Raw genomic sequence first — 14,902 nt, 5'->3', positions numbered from 1 at the left:
CTCTTCTCTTTACTCTCTTTTACTTCTCTTTACTGGTTCTTCATTGATCATTGAGGCTATCCCTCCTATGATTAAAAAAAAAAAAAAAAAAGGAAAGAAAGAAAGAAAAAAAGATACTTCCCAGATTGCTACAGTGTTAGCTGATGCAGAGATCAGTAGCCACCTACCAATGAAGGGAGACTTAAAGAGTACTGCTTGCATAGCACAAAGTTCTCTACATGTTAAATGGTCAGATCATTTCTTTTCTTATTTCCTCAGCACATTTGGACAGAAAGGTGGATGAGGAGATTTGAACAATATTTCTCAGCCAACTGAAATAAATTTTGGCATCCCTGCAAAACATGTTATCCACTGGACGTTATCAACAGAACATTATTGGTAACAAATATTAAATAAACGTGATAGCAATGAGGTGTAACAACATATCTCTTTGAAAACTGATGATACATAAGCCAATGAATGCATCCAAAAATTACATCTTGATGTGGATCATTGAATTGCAATATCAGTCACTAATGGTGATATATTTTGCTCAGGTCAAAAATAATACTCAGAAATTTAGTCAATGTAACCTTTTCCTTTGAAAGATAGTCCCTTAGAAAAGCAAGAGAAAATAATTAGGAAAAAATAATTCATGTTATTCTGAATCATTGTATTTGTTTTCTTCTAAACCCTCTATTTTTTTATTAGTATTATCATTTGCTAATGTTCCCAAAGAACAGAATGTCTTCTTGTTCCTTTAGATCCCATTTTTTTTTCTGAAACAGCTTGTGACTTACTTTCTTCTGTGACTATCACAATGAAAAAGTGGACTGTTTCCCAAATTTGGATTTACAAACAACATCAGGAGAAGAATAACTATCGACCTTCACAGTTGGGGAAGTGATAGTGATCTAAGATCTGCAATTAAAAAAAATAATAAATAAAAAAAAGAAAGAAAGAAAGAAAGAAAGAAAAAAAAGACAAGTTTTCCTTCCCCAATTACTACTTTGTAAAAAGCAAACTTTCTCCTCCTGTCAATATAATGAGTAATATAATAATATTTTTAATTTTTGTTAGAAATTAGGTTCTCCCTTTGGCCTCTCAGGCATCTAGGCAGGAGTCTGGTACTAATGGAAAGATGCCATCAACCAGCAACCTGTGATTATAACAGTTTGTATCCACAAAAAGATTGGTGCAATATTTTTTAATCTCTCTTTTTGCCAAATCTTGTAACTTCAGCAAAACATAGATGACATCATTTAGCAAAAATGTCCAAATAGATATGACCCAATTCCAATTCAGAGCCTGTACGTTCTTGGTCCTGTTCCGTGCTTACCCTGCTCCTCTGTATCATCTGTGGTATATATGTAGACATTAGACCTACATGATGTCTAGCTGACAACTGAGCAAGCCTTTTGATGGCTAGATAAGCAGTCTCAGCCATGGTTCTTCAATCAAGATTCACTTCCCATCCTGTTCAAACCCATTTACCATGTTATTTGAATGTTTCAAATACTGGTTTGATTGTTGGTACATCAAACGAATGTTTATCATTTACATCACCTTTCAGAACTAGAGAGTAAAAACACAGCCAGCCAGATGAATCAGACTGTATTTCTGAAAGGCTTTGACTTATGCTAAATAAAATCCAGCTTAGTGACTTGAGTTTCAACCTGCAATACAGACCAGGCCTTATTTTGAAGGAACACTCGGAGCACATCTACACCAGACATCTGATGCCAGTGTATTTAGTACATAATTTGTAAATTATGTACTTACCCTGTCAGTACTTTTATTTCTCTTGTGAGAAAGGTATTTTCAACACCTGCACAGCTCTGGCTCTAAGACTACAAAAAACAGTTTCTATGTTGTTTGTATCTCTGCTGGATCTTTCAGAAACCCTTCGCTCTCAAAATTATCACTGAAAATGTAACAAGTACGATATATATGGTATTCACATTTTGGGCTTTTCTATTAGACTATTGTTTCTGACACTATATTAAACACTTTACTACAAGCTATGATAGTACAAGGCTGCTTTTGTGCATTAAGGAGAATGCATCTTTTCTTCCCAATGCTTGGCCTTTTGAGGAAGCCCTAAGCACGGAGCAATAGGAGTTCATCGCTGATGTCTGCAGGAAGGGGGAGGCCCCTCTCCGAAACCATTAAGTGGAACAATGGCACCCAATAGCTGCAGGTTTGTCCACCACAGAATAGCTGTAAAACGAGGAATATAATCTCTACTGTGTGTTTTACTTCTGCCTAAAATTTCCTCACTGGTAAAAATGCAAACAATAAAGTTGAAGTACAGGAAGAACAAAGGTGGAGTGAAAAACCAAATCTACAGGAAATACACAGGATGATGTATAAATAAAATATATAGGAAACACTGTCATTTTATTAAGTAATAATGTGGTGGGGGGGATTAAGATATTAAGACATTAGTTATCCTGGAGTCTTAGGAACCTGTTGTTTATGGAGTAGAGAAACTCCATCTTGAATTACTCTTTCTGTATTACAGAAATACTATTTCCAGGCATCATTTTCTCTCTCTCTCTTTTTTTTTTTCTTTTTTTTTTTTTTTTTTGTGGGATTGCACACTTTTGATCAGCGCTCAGCCAGAAGCCAGGCAACTCGCCACCGCTGCTGAGGAGAGCCTGAGGGCTCATCTGGGCCCAGCTGCCTGCTGGGCTCTGCAGGTCCCATGGCCTGCTCAGGGGCCCCAAGGACACGAAGAGAAGTGCCTTGGGTGGTCTGGGAGTGCAACTAGAGGTTGAGGTCTTGTTTGGGTTCAGTTTAGTGTTGGGGGCTGAGCAGTGTGCCCTCAGGGTGCTCCAGGTGGGAAGAGAGCTCTGAAGAAGCGTCTTCATGGCTGAGACCTGTCCCTGCTGTGTGGCAGGCAAGGAGAGGAGCGGAGGAGGCCTGTCCCGGGCAGCCTTTGTTGTGGTTAATGGTGGTGCTGAAATCTTCCCTGTGGGAATGTGCTTGTTTGGAACAGGGGAGACTGGGTAGGGGGCTCTTCATCCGTGGTATGGCAACGGGTGCTGCGCTGCGTGCTAGTGCAGTTGGGGTTCCTGTGAGGAGAGGCCCTGTGGGTCCATCCTGAGGGCTGCTGGCCTGAGCTGTGGGGCTTGACTGAAACGTGCCTGTGTGGCTGCTCCTGTCTGAGGCGAAAGGTGTGGTGGTGGGTTTCTGCCCCCCTCCTGTTCCTTCTGGCTGGCAGAGAGCTGCTTCTAATACCCTTCTGCATGGCTTTGCCAGTCAGGAAGCCTACGTGTGAATGGCATCACTGATATCCTGTTGTTTTTTTCATGGAAGTCCTTCATCCTGTGAGCATGGTAGTACTCCTGGGAAGCGTGAGGTGAAGTACAGCTGTTGGGAGCTTTACTGGCCTCATGTGGGAGCTGGAACCTGTGTTTATTGTGCAAGGAAAGCTGTATTTCTGACCTGTTTAATAAAATGTGCTAGTCCTGGGGGCTGGATAAGTGGTATTAAAATTGTAAATCTTCATCAGGAAAAGTTTTTTTTTTTTTTTTTTTTCTGAAAGGTTACAAAAACACACCTGGGCCTTAAGCTGGAATCTCTAGAAGAAAAGTTTCTTCTGGCTCTGGTAATGCCCTACTGCCCTACTACAATTAACTGAAAACAGTAGAAATTAATATCTAAGCAATAGATGTAAATCCCCATTTTAAAAATACAGAAAGAGCTAAAACTAACTCAGCAGTCTCCACGAGAATGAATGCTTTCTTTACTCTCAACTTTCCCTTCTTCTTGGGAATTTGTGTGCCACTACACCGGATCAGAGCTGGAGACATTCTGAATGAGTCTGCTGGATGGAAATTCCTGCAAGCTGTAGGGACATACTAATTCCTGACTAGTTTTGAACCAGGGCTTTTAGGCGCTTATTTCTAGTGTTAAATTTTGAAGCAATATTGAAAGCTAGTTACTGTATTGCAGGAAGTTTTCTCTTAATTTGAGCAAGCAATAAACTATACAGGTGAATTGATGAACAGGTAACATCTGTCACAGCAGGGATGCAGCAATTCTTTACTGAAGAGTTTTGTGAAGCTTCTTAAATAATTGAGGGGAAAAAAATCCAGGATGATTAACAAGAAGTTGCTCACATATTAACTACAGGGTGAAGAATGAATGCAGTTTGCATTCAGCATTCCTGAGCTTCAGGTGAGATCAATTTGCAGACCTGAATGCTGACATCTTAGAATAGTGAAGGCTTACTATTAGTTAGTTACTTACTATTACTTAGAATTAGTGAAGGCTTTTTATTAACTTTAATGAAAGGTTTTGGTTGACTGCACAAGTAGATCAAATAGTTTTTAGGAGTCTCATTAGTAGTAAATAACAGTAAACTCTTGGGTTAAGAAATGACTTCATGTGTGTAAGGGAAGAGGCAAGGGTGGAGCTTTTTATATAGTAAAGGAGCATATTTGCCCTAAAATTAACATCTAAAAGCTCATGTAATTAGATAAATCATTCTTCACAAAAAAAGTCTAGAACCAAGCTGACTTCATAATGAACAAACATTGAAATTTATTTATTAAATTAAAACCACACAATGTAACTGCACACAAGAACACACAACTGATATTTCAATGCTTTATCTTACAAAAGAAAAATCTCTTGCTTTAATGCTTCCCTTTTACTAGCCAATGTTTGTAGACAGCTCTTTAGTAGTAAAGGCTTTAACTAATGAAAACAAGCCAGACTCCCCTTCCTAGAAATAAAGGATGTTCTTATAACCACCCAGACATGTACAGTTCAGAGGCAAGTTCTGCAGCCCTGCAGTAGACACAACTTCCACAGCAAGCTTGCCTGTGTCTGCAGAATAAGTAAACTTCCACTTGTGGTTTTGTCATTTACAAGCAAACTTACTTAACATCTTAAATACTTAAAACAAATTTCACTTTAACGAGTATTTACAAAATCTTTACTAAAGATCAACATCCTGCATAAAGGGTGACCTCAAGGATATATTGTTGCTACCATGCTACAGTTTGCACAGAAGGGGTATAAAGGCCATTGCTAGTTTTGGAAGGCTTAAACCCTTTGTTCATATAGCATAAGGACATTAACCTATGGAAGGCAGAAGAGGTCATAATTTCAGTGCAATTACCCATTCATGACTTGTATAAAGTACAACATGATGATGAGTCCAAAAGACTTTTTTGAATTATTGACCATTTAGTTCTGTAAGAACTGATTTCATGGAAAGTTTTCAGGCCATCGCATCTGTCTTCTAGTGGTGATATGAAGAAGTTGCATAGGGACCTTCCTCATTCTCCTCCTCTCTAGAAAGGAAATGATCATAATCATCAGATCAGGGACAGATATCATGCCTCAACAATACAAATTTATTAAAATGTGAACAACTACTTTTCCTAATGGATCAAAATAGTTAAGAGTAATTTCCTAAGAACACTTGTATACTACTGTTCATTATACATGCCTGGAATTCTCATTACTTTCAAGAACAGAAGGCTAAAAGTAAGTAAAGCTGTAAAGGTTCCACAACATCAGGATGTTTAGAGCTTAACTATTTGTGGTATTATCGATTTGGCACTATTATAAAGGATAAGCAAGTAGAGAGCATGCTGGAATTCTATTTTTCTATCTATTCTGTTCTCCCATTTCTCTTCAAAAATAATATTTCAATCCTACATTTGCTTAAAGCCTTTTGAGTGGCAGAGGATGCAGATGGGCAAACTAGGCAATAAGGGGAGTGATCCATCAGTTGTATCTGTATCTGTCTTAATGCTGCAAGGATTTTCCCTGAGTGGATTTGTTAATATATTTTCCCTGTGCATCACTCAATATTGAGACTGATCACTTGGAATTTCTTAGTGGGAAATAGTTGCCTACAAGCTCTAGTGTGATGACTGGATAAACCACAGTAGTATTGCTATTAAAAATCCTCAGGAAACATCAGTCTGCTTACTGTTTACTTGACAATACTGCCCTTTTAAAGAAGTGTTCATATATACAATGCAGTGCAACAACTGGTACTAATATGAACATGTGAAGTACTACAAAGACCATAATTTTCTAGTAGTAGATCTTTAAGGATAGGTTCAGTAACATAATTTGGAAGCTGCTGTCAATTCTAGCGTGTTGGTGAGGACTGAAAGACTTCAGTTGTTGTACTGTGAGCTTCCAAGGATTTATTATTCTTAATGCTGTACATGCCTGCATACAAAGGTACTGTTACTCAAATAACCTAATAATGGTACAGGGTACACTATGCGCTTCAATCACGTTCCAAATGCCATCATGCTGACTTTTTCCTGCTAACTTCTAAACACCATTAACTACTGCTTAAATTTTGTATACTCCCCTAGAATACAAATGGGATAAAGCATGGAGTAACCAAGCAGCTGAATAACTTGTTCTCATTTCCACAATCTTCGTCTTTTCCTGAGTAGTCCAGAAAACAAACAAACAAACAAACAAAAACAAACAAACAACAACAAAAAAACTTAATCCAAAGATATTTCTTGAATTGAAACAACTTGTCAAAAAATTAAACCTCCCAGAAAATAAGGTTTTGAGTTAAACTTGCAGTTATTGCAGGGATATGTGTGACAGCAATACTAGAAAATTAGCCTATCAAAGTAGCAGAACAACTACAATCTAAGCTGTTCATACCTACTGCTGCTGTGAAATACATACTTAAACTACGGGCTCACATGGCAGTCTTCAATACAGGGCAGAAGACTAGCATTTGGGTCACAGCCAACTTTGTGGGGTTTCTGTATGTGGTGGGATGTAAGAATTATGTAGTGGGTGACTGTGCTTGAAGATAAGCAAAGTCGTGACTTGCTGTAATGTGCAGAATAAACTTCTAACCAAGGCTCAGGAATGCTGCAGTTGGCAAGACAGCTTCTAGCATTCTGTCCCAGGCTGCAGTGCTTTGCTAAGCAAAGAGGTTGACAACACGTTACTCCAAACCATGGTAATGGTCAGGAAGTACGACTACTGTAGATCTTCAGAGTTGTACGTAGCAAATACAGCTTATTTCAAATAGTCTAAAACCAAGCTAAGCTTTATATGAAGTAAGATTACATAGTAGCTTTGGTCCATTGTCCACAAGCAGCGAAATAGCAGTGTGTGTGTATGTTTAATGACTGAAAATTCCTTTACTTTTAAGATGCTTAAAATAGTGAAGTGGTAAGTCACTGTAACATTCCCCTTGAGGCAGAGGGAAAGGAACAGCAAAGAATTACAATGTTTTATAGTTCTATCTCTTCCTGAATGCTGCTGCCACTTGGCCCAGCAGGATGCAAGCACAGAAAAATGCCTACTGCAAGCTATTGTATGCATCAGGCCACAATAACAAATGCTAACCACCACTTTCATAAGACTGAGCATGCTTGTGACTGAACAATGAAATTTAAATCCAATCCTTAGATGCTTCTAGCATCCAAACCAAGGCAGCAATAAGAGCTCAGCTTCTGGAAATGTGAGTCTCCACAGGTACTGTCCTTTATTGAGGTATCTCTTTTGTGAGCTGATGGCTAATGATGGTGGACAATTATTGGATAAATTAACTGAACTTGTTGAAGCATTTAAAACTTATAATACTGTATTCTTTTCTAGGCTCAGTTCTAGGCAACAAAGCTGGTGACAACATAAGGTTCTGTTCCAGTGCTGCATGCCATTTAATTATATTGCCTTATATAAGCACTGATGATTAGAGAGGCTCTATTCAATTACACGGTTTTCAAAATCAGTCACTGAAAAATGCAATTGCATAAAAGTGTAACCTGTCCCAGAGGCATACACTTGGCCTTAGTGTTCTAGCCTATCACACTCTGAAATCCTAAGTACCCTACAAAGAGCTTGCATTAGATCTCTGGTGTTCTGTCTGATATAATAAGCATCACTAAACTCAATTTCAGTTTAAGCATCCTGAAACATATCCAATAGCATTTTGGGCAAAACAAAGCACTAGCATTTTCTCAAGCTACTAACTTGTGTGCCGTGTGTGGAATAAAACTAGCATCTTCCATAATATGCAAATAGAAGAGGTCTCTAAGTATGTTACAAACAACCTGTGCATTTTTTTGTCTATTATAAAAATACTGTCCAAAACAAAAACAGGGCTTCCTGTCTCAGGCTGCTCACCTAGGGCTGTATCTTGAATAAATCTGCTTGCTGCAGGGATTTATTAAACAATGACTTCTTGGTCAGTGAAACTCCAGCAGAAGTAGTAGTATGTGTAGGTCTAGATGTATTTTTCCATAAACTATCTAAGAGCAAAACACAGTTAGCACAAACTGAGTAGATTACATTCTATGATCTCTAGCACTTGTCTGCTTGCATGGCTATTAAAGCTTAACTTATCTAAATCTACAACTGTGTGCTCCTCACTCTTTTTACCTAACAGTGAGAGGCTTTTGTTGGGATGAAGTTAACTTCAGAAGTTAATACACTACATTCCTTTGAGAGTACTGAAAAAAAGTAACTTCAAGGGTTATAATTAAAGAACAATTCACCACCTTTGTAGCACTGGACTGTTGCTGAAATAGATACCTGTACCTAAGACAGATACCAGGTAAATGTGATCAGAATTGGTGCATGTATGTGCTTGCATTCTTGGTGACTTTAAGGCAGACCAAAGTAAAGAGCCATGTGAGATGTCATAACATCTGTCAAATCAGGCTGACCAGTATGGTGAGATGTTATGACTTCAAGTTTTGGAGCAGATTTTAAAAAACCACAAGCAGAAGCAGATGTTCTTGGTAATGTAACTTGTCCTCCTGCATTCCTTGTTCCTGGGAAGGAAACTTTGTACTGGACCCTCGCTTCCTACACTATAAGTTAAGTAGTACAGGAAGTGGATATTGGTAGAGGTGTGCTGCCTGTGCAGTGTCATTTTCACCATATAGACTTTGCCACAGCATGAGCAGAGCCAAAGTGAATTTTCTTCTGCAAACTTTGTTGAAGGGATGTTAAAAACAACTGCCTTCCTCCAACAGGGACCACAGTTCAATTTCACTCACCTTAACTGCTGGGTCAACACCTACTCTAATGGATGTTAGATACACATCTAATGATCTGAGAGTCAGCAGCAGCGCATATTTTCATAGGAATGCTCTCCATGGTTTCAAATATAATAGTGTAAATGAAAGAGTTTGAAGGAAGAGGGATTTGAGGTACAACAGCACTTTTCTTTCATGTGATCCAGTCAAAACAAAGTAAGTGTGCTAGCAAAATGTAACACTAAAAGCTGTCCAGCCTTCCCTGAGACAGCAGCTCTAAATTGCTGCTGTTCAATGGGAAGCGATGGGAAGCTGTATATGGAGTACAGTAGATAACAAATTGCATTCTTCAGTTGTCTTACAGGATATTTTTCCCAAATGAGGCTTATCTAACTGATAAATCTGATGTACTGTTTCCCGTCAAGTTTTTGTCTGTTGAACTTAGTTCAAGTTGATGAAATGACCCTTTACCTTTTTGAAAAAAAACGGGGCTATACTCAACAGATTTGGTCCTGAAAGGTATCGTTATTTGAAGTGAACTGGAATGATGGAAGAAGCTTTGTACCAAACAACTTTCTGAAGGAGAAGTATGTATCTGCCAGCATAACCTCTTTCCAGCTCTCCACGCGAAGAGAAGAAGTGTGAGGTCCCTGCACTCACACCAAACTGGGTGTGCTTAAATAGTGCTCGCTCACATCGCGAGACACTTTGGAGAATATTGGCCTTCGAGCTTTTATAGGATGCTATTGCAATTCTATGAACAACATACACGGAGGCAGCCTTTAACTGCCATGTCAAGGCATCTGCTAGTGGTGCACTGTAATTAGATCTTGTGCAGGATGATTGCATAGACTTGCTCTTGACAAAACTACAAGTGCTATCTGAGATACTCCACAGAGAGGGTCCAGCTTAGACTAAAAAGCCTTCAGGATGAAATTAAGATGCTTAATACTAAAAGTGGCATTTACCTGACACTGTCATCTTTCAGTTTTCTGGCTGCTTGTTTGGATAACTTAATCTGCAAGTCCAATCTCTGTAGAAAATCTTTGGCAGACAGTTCTTCTGGTGCAGTGGGCTGATTGTCAGGTTCTTGAGGACTGGGAGAAGAACTACTTTCTTCCTGAACCGTCACTGGGCCTTCTTCACAAGAAGGGGAGCTGTCAACAGTTTCATTCTCAGGAGACTCCAGTGAATTAAGTCCATTGAACAGTAATGGTTTCTCTGATATAACAGGAATATTCAGGGTTTTCCTCAGAAATATACAGTCATTAGTGAACAGTTTATTTGCCCTCTTTATTTGTTCCATCTGAAAAAGATAGGAAAAATGTAAATTATTAGGTTTTGGCAAAGTATAAAATGCCACCTTCCTGAAGTACTACAGTAACCTTTAGTTAGAATAAGACTATACTTTTGCAATGGTTTCATTAAAGGATTTTTTTGCATTCAGAGACTTCAGAGTGGATAGTAAATCTTAGCCTTGTTAACTCAGCGTTTTAGTTTCTTCCTTGCATATAGACTTGATTCCATTGTATTGGTCTTCCCAGAAGTCTTGTACTAGCTGAAGACGCATTTCTGGAATAGTCTTCCAATCTCTGTACAGGCTCACGTGAATAACTTACCAAAAACAAAACAAACAAAAAAAAAACACACCACAATTATATGGCAAAAGCACTGCTGGTTTGGTTTACATTAGAGTAAGGCTCAGCACTGCTAGCAGCTGCTATAATTGAACTACTTCAAAAAGCATGGATAAACAAGGGGGAATGGTTACCTTGAGCATCCTAGGACTCGCTGTTTTTTAACAGTGAGTACCACAGATGTTGGAAGAGCTGGATACGCTTCATCCATACTACTCTGTATCCACAGCTGATGCAATGCATTCAGGCTCAGCTGAAGTCCTGACTTTCTGTGAGGAGTCAGGCAGTGAAAGGGAGGGGAGATTCTAAACAATTTTGGATACAGTTGCATAGACTACATGCTGCGTCTGTCCAGTAAGCTGATTCTACAGCACGATTAACAAGCTCTTGTGTGTCATAATGCATCTTAACAGCTGCTGCATAACTTAAATACTACTTTGGCAACTTTTAGCCACAATGCTCCAAAGCCTACTCATCAGCAAATGCTACCTCAGGACAGAAGCAAGAATTCATTAGATGCATCTCTCTCAGTACTAATGTACGAAGACCTGATTGTTCCATACTTAATGCTATTTTTAATAGCATCTCAGGTTGTTCTACAAAGAAAAAGCCCCAGCTGGAGTTCATACTGCTTCCCTACTAAGAATATTAAGTTCTTACTCATCAAATTTTCTTCCAAGTCAGTACGTTAATGGCATGGTTAGATTTAATAGCTGAGTAACATCCAGTGTCAGAAACTCGTCAAATAAGAAAAGCTCATTACTGTCCCAGCTCCTGAAGACTGGAGACTATTTTTGGTGAACCTTGCGTAGTTTAGAGACTGTTTAAGTTTCCTCCCAAGCAGAGTACCATCTGAAGGCCAATAAGAAAGCTACGTGACTTAGTAACAAAATCAATAATGGCCATCAGATGCAAGTTTAAATGCCTATTTTCAGAATTTCTGAAAGTCAGTGCCTTTCTTGATTGTTATCAAAATAATTTAAAATGACAGCTGGAGCTCTTCTCAATTAAAAATACATTATAAAATTAAAAATAGCTATTTTCAACTCCAGTTCTCTTATCAATGGGACTAGGAAGCTGATGCTTCAGAAGCTGATAAATAATGCACTGTACTGCTCTTCTCTATCCTACTGCACTGTAATTCCACCTCTGGTTCATTCTTCCTGGAATATCTTTTAAGTACTATCTGGTGGCATTCTGCACTAAGTAACAGTGAAATAGGAAATATGTCTCTAAAGAATGCCCTTTGCAATCCTGAACATGTTACTTGATAGTGTGCAATATATTCTACTCTTTCTCCAACTCTGACTCATACATTCAGAGGTGCATTGCCTAAGTAGCAGGTAGTTTACCTAGTGCTAGGAAAACTCAACTGATTTGTTAGCTGCAGACCTATAATAAGAAATATTACTCTTAATACTGTAACTGAAAATGCACTAATGCATAAACTGGTGCTGAATTCACCCAAACCACTTCCACTGACAGTGAAACAAGTAGTCCTCATCCTTCTCCCCCACTAGAAGGGATACCTTTGTACGATGGATACAGTACTCTAAGTGAACCATAAATACATGTATGATACTAAGCATGTGAGCTATTAATTCCAGAGTTAATTTACCCAAGAGTTCAAAGAAGATCTAATAAACATCACACGAAATTAATGATATCTGGGGGGAGAAGGGCAGCAGCAGCTGAGGCCAAACAAAGCACAGTGATCTCCCTCTGTCCAACGTGATATTTTCATGCATCTTACATTGTCTATACTGATGTCAACTCAGGCACTGGACAAGGATGTCTTTTGCTACGCAGTAATTCCCTCTGAGGAAAAGCACATGGGGATGCTTCTAAAACCAGTAATGCTGGAAGTAATGTCAGCCCAAGATAATTCTGATGTTCCACAGTCCAGCAACTCTCACTTTCAGATAAGTATACAGGACATAGGAAGCAAGAGTAATGGCTCCTTAGAGGAAGCCAGTCCTTGTCATTGCGTGAATGTGTAAGATTCTTCATTTTGTTTAATGCAAACACGTCTGTATGCATTCATGCCCAGGACTGAAACCATCAAGGCAATAACAAATGTCTAACTTGGCAGTACCCATAGGTTAAGCTGACATGGAATCTCCCTTTCTCAGTTTCAGTCTAATGATGCCGTTCCCCAAGCAGAATACTGACAACACAAAATCAAACAACAAAAGAGATCTTCAAAGCCAGCATTCATATGTTAATTGCATCAATAGCACAGCAGAAGTTTATTAACTTTGTTCGCATGATGGGTTTATGGTTTGTAAGTTAAACACTTAAGACTGGTCATCTACAACTTTAATTTAGCTGAACTTGTAGAGTGTTTAGAAATGCCATTTTTGAAACTATTTTGTGATTCATGCATAGATTTTTCACTTGCTGCACAGTGCAAATACTTGTGTTTTGTTCTTTCAGAAGTGTAAATATTTAGGCCAGAGACTATCCATCATGGAAAGTGTTCCCAAAAAGTAGTAATAAAAAAAAAAAAAAAAAGCAGCAAGGGTCACTTTGCTCTGCCTCAGTACTAAGAAAACCTTTATTTTGATGTAGAGCACTGGTAAATCCAAAATGCCACTAACTCTGTCAACAACATTTGGTTAAGCTACTTTCTATTTCTTCCCTTAAACATTCCTTTCACGATGAAGGCTGAGTGCTGCCGAAGGCTGCTGAACCTGGAAGGCCCGCGCAGATCTTCCAGAGCCAGAGGAGGCCACGAAACCCGCCCCAGGCAGCGCCTCCCCGTTCCGCACCGCGATGGATCTTCCTCGGGAACGGGCCCAGCCGCGCGGCGCTCCCTGCAGGGGCACGGCCGGGCCCTCCCGGCGCCTTCAGGAGCGAGGTGCCGCGGGCACCGAGAGCGGCGGCGGCGGCGGCTGAACGGCGGCCCCGGGGCCCGGCCGCCGCCCCGCCCCGCCCGGCCCCGCCCCGCCCCGTCCCGTCCCGTCCCGCCGCGGCCTTACCGTGACGCCGTACTTGAGGGCGATGCCCTGCAGCGTGTCCCCGGCGCTCAGGCGGTGCTCCACGTAGCGCTCGGCCAGCGGCGCCGCCACGCTCGCCGTGCTGCCGTACGAGCGGGCCTTGGTGCGGGCCAGCCGCTGCGACAGCTCGGCCTCCGACTCCGGCCCGCCCGGCGGCTCCTCCCGCAGCGACTCGGCCATGCTCCCGCCGCCCCCTCAGCGCCCCGCGCCCCGCCGCCCGCCGGCCATGGCGCGGGGCCCGCGCGCGCCCCCCCCCCCCTCAGCCGCCGCCCGCCCGGTAACGGCGGCAGCGGCACGGGGCGGGCTGGGGCCGGCCCGCCCTCAGCTGCGCCGCGAGCCGCACGGCGCCTGCGCGGGGGCGGCTGAGGCGGGGCGGGAGCCGCGAGGGGAGCGGGAGGGCGGCGGGGGGACGGGGGGGGGTCCCACACGGGGGCGGTGCCCGGGTCTGCTGTCAGCGCTCGTTGCCTAGAAACCTGCGCACAGAGGTTCTTCGGCAGCTGGGCCCTCGTGAAGTGATGGGCTTCATAACACAGGGTGTGGGCTGTGTACGTGGTGCCCGTGTGCGCGCACGCAGGGTACCCAAATACCAGGGCCACACACACACATACGCGGGGTACCCAAATACACGGCGTGCCCTGTGCAGCCCTCTCAGGGTAGCTGGATGAGAGCAGGGCTTCTGGGCCGGCTGCCCTCCAGGTCTCAAGCCACCGTGATACTGGGAAGCGGTGGGCAACAAATGCCATGGTGCGTTTCTCTTCTGGAAGCTCCTAGAAAGGCAGACCTGGCCAAACAAAAGATATGTAAGAGCTTAATTGGTTTATGTGCTAACATCAGCATTCCTTGGTGCAGTGTGTATCCACATAATTATTTATGGATATTTATGTCAGCTGACAATATCTAGCCGTGGCTTTTAATTCGGTTGTGTTCACTGACTGTATCATAGTCTCTTGAAGGAATAAATGCAGAAATGAACAGAAATGAATGATCTGACAAAGGCTGTTAATCTGGCCACAAGTTTCCATGCATGTGTCAAAGCAGCCCTGAGAGATGCACTGGTTACTGGTAAGAACTGACACAGCAGCACCTCACCATCACATGAGAGAAGCCGGTGTGACAATCCCAGTGTCTAAACACACAACTGCAGGCAACATGTGGATAGAACAGAAATTGGTTGCAAAAGTGGCTAGCTTTAAGTTTTCTGCAGCTATAAAGCATATTTGGGAAGTTGTAGGCTACCTTGGGATATCCAGTTGAGGCTATACCGGCTCTGTAAAGAGCACCAGATTAA

The 14,902-nt window shown here is 41.4% G+C and overlaps 1 protein-coding gene and 1 long non-coding RNA gene across 4 annotated transcripts; both read right to left on the bottom strand.

Moving 5' to 3' along the window:
- Positions 1-4,506: 4,506 nt before the first annotated feature.
- Positions 4,507-13,887, bottom strand: LYSMD2 (LysM domain containing 2). Of its 3 annotated transcripts, XR_014696883.1 has the most exons (4): positions 13,597-13,887; positions 9,947-10,284; positions 4,802-5,288; positions 4,507-4,771 (listed from the first exon to the last, which is right to left on the bottom strand). XR_014696883.1 is itself a non-coding variant. In XM_084532433.1 (3 exons), the coding sequence occupies exons 1-3, from the start codon at positions 13,792-13,794 to the stop codon at positions 5,237-5,239; spliced, it is 588 nt and encodes a 195-aa protein (XP_084388559.1). In that variant the 5' UTR covers positions 13,795-13,887; the 3' UTR covers positions 4,507-5,236. The 3 variants fall into 3 exon arrangements, 2 of the variants coding, with proteins under 2 accessions (XP_084388559.1, XP_084388560.1); XM_084532433.1 differs by having other exon boundaries at positions 4,507-5,288; XM_084532434.1 differs by having other exon boundaries at positions 4,507-5,284; positions 13,597-13,807.
- Positions 5,335-9,940, bottom strand: LOC311442810. Its single transcript, XR_014696884.1, has 2 exons — positions 5,428-9,940; positions 5,335-5,378 (listed from the first exon to the last, which is right to left on the bottom strand). It is a non-coding gene; the product is annotated as an uncharacterized lncRNA (long non-coding RNA).
- Positions 13,888-14,902: the final 1,015 nt, after the last annotated feature.

Source organism: Aythya ferina, assembly GCF_964211825.1.
Source record: "Aythya ferina genome assembly, chromosome: 11".
Taxonomy (NCBI): Eukaryota; Metazoa; Chordata; class Aves; order Anseriformes; family Anatidae; genus Aythya; species Aythya ferina.
The sequence above is the reverse complement of the archived record's forward strand: the minus strand, read 5'-3'. Positions and strand labels throughout refer to the sequence as shown.

Excerpts from the sequence above, each read along its gene's own strand:
- LYSMD2 (XM_084532434.1), bottom strand. The coding sequence starts at position 13,794 with ATGGCCGAGTCGCTGCGGGAGGAGCCGCCGGGCGGGCCGGAGTCGGAG. Across the intron at positions 10,285-13,596 it reads CCCTCAAGTACGGCGTCACG|ATGGAACAAATAAAGAGGGC; the intron begins GTAAGGCCGCGG and ends TATCTTTTTCAG. Across the intron at positions 5,285-9,946 it reads CTGAAAGATGACAGTGTCAG|GAGGAGAATGAGGAAGGTCC; the intron begins GTAAATGCCACT and ends CTTTCTAGAGAG.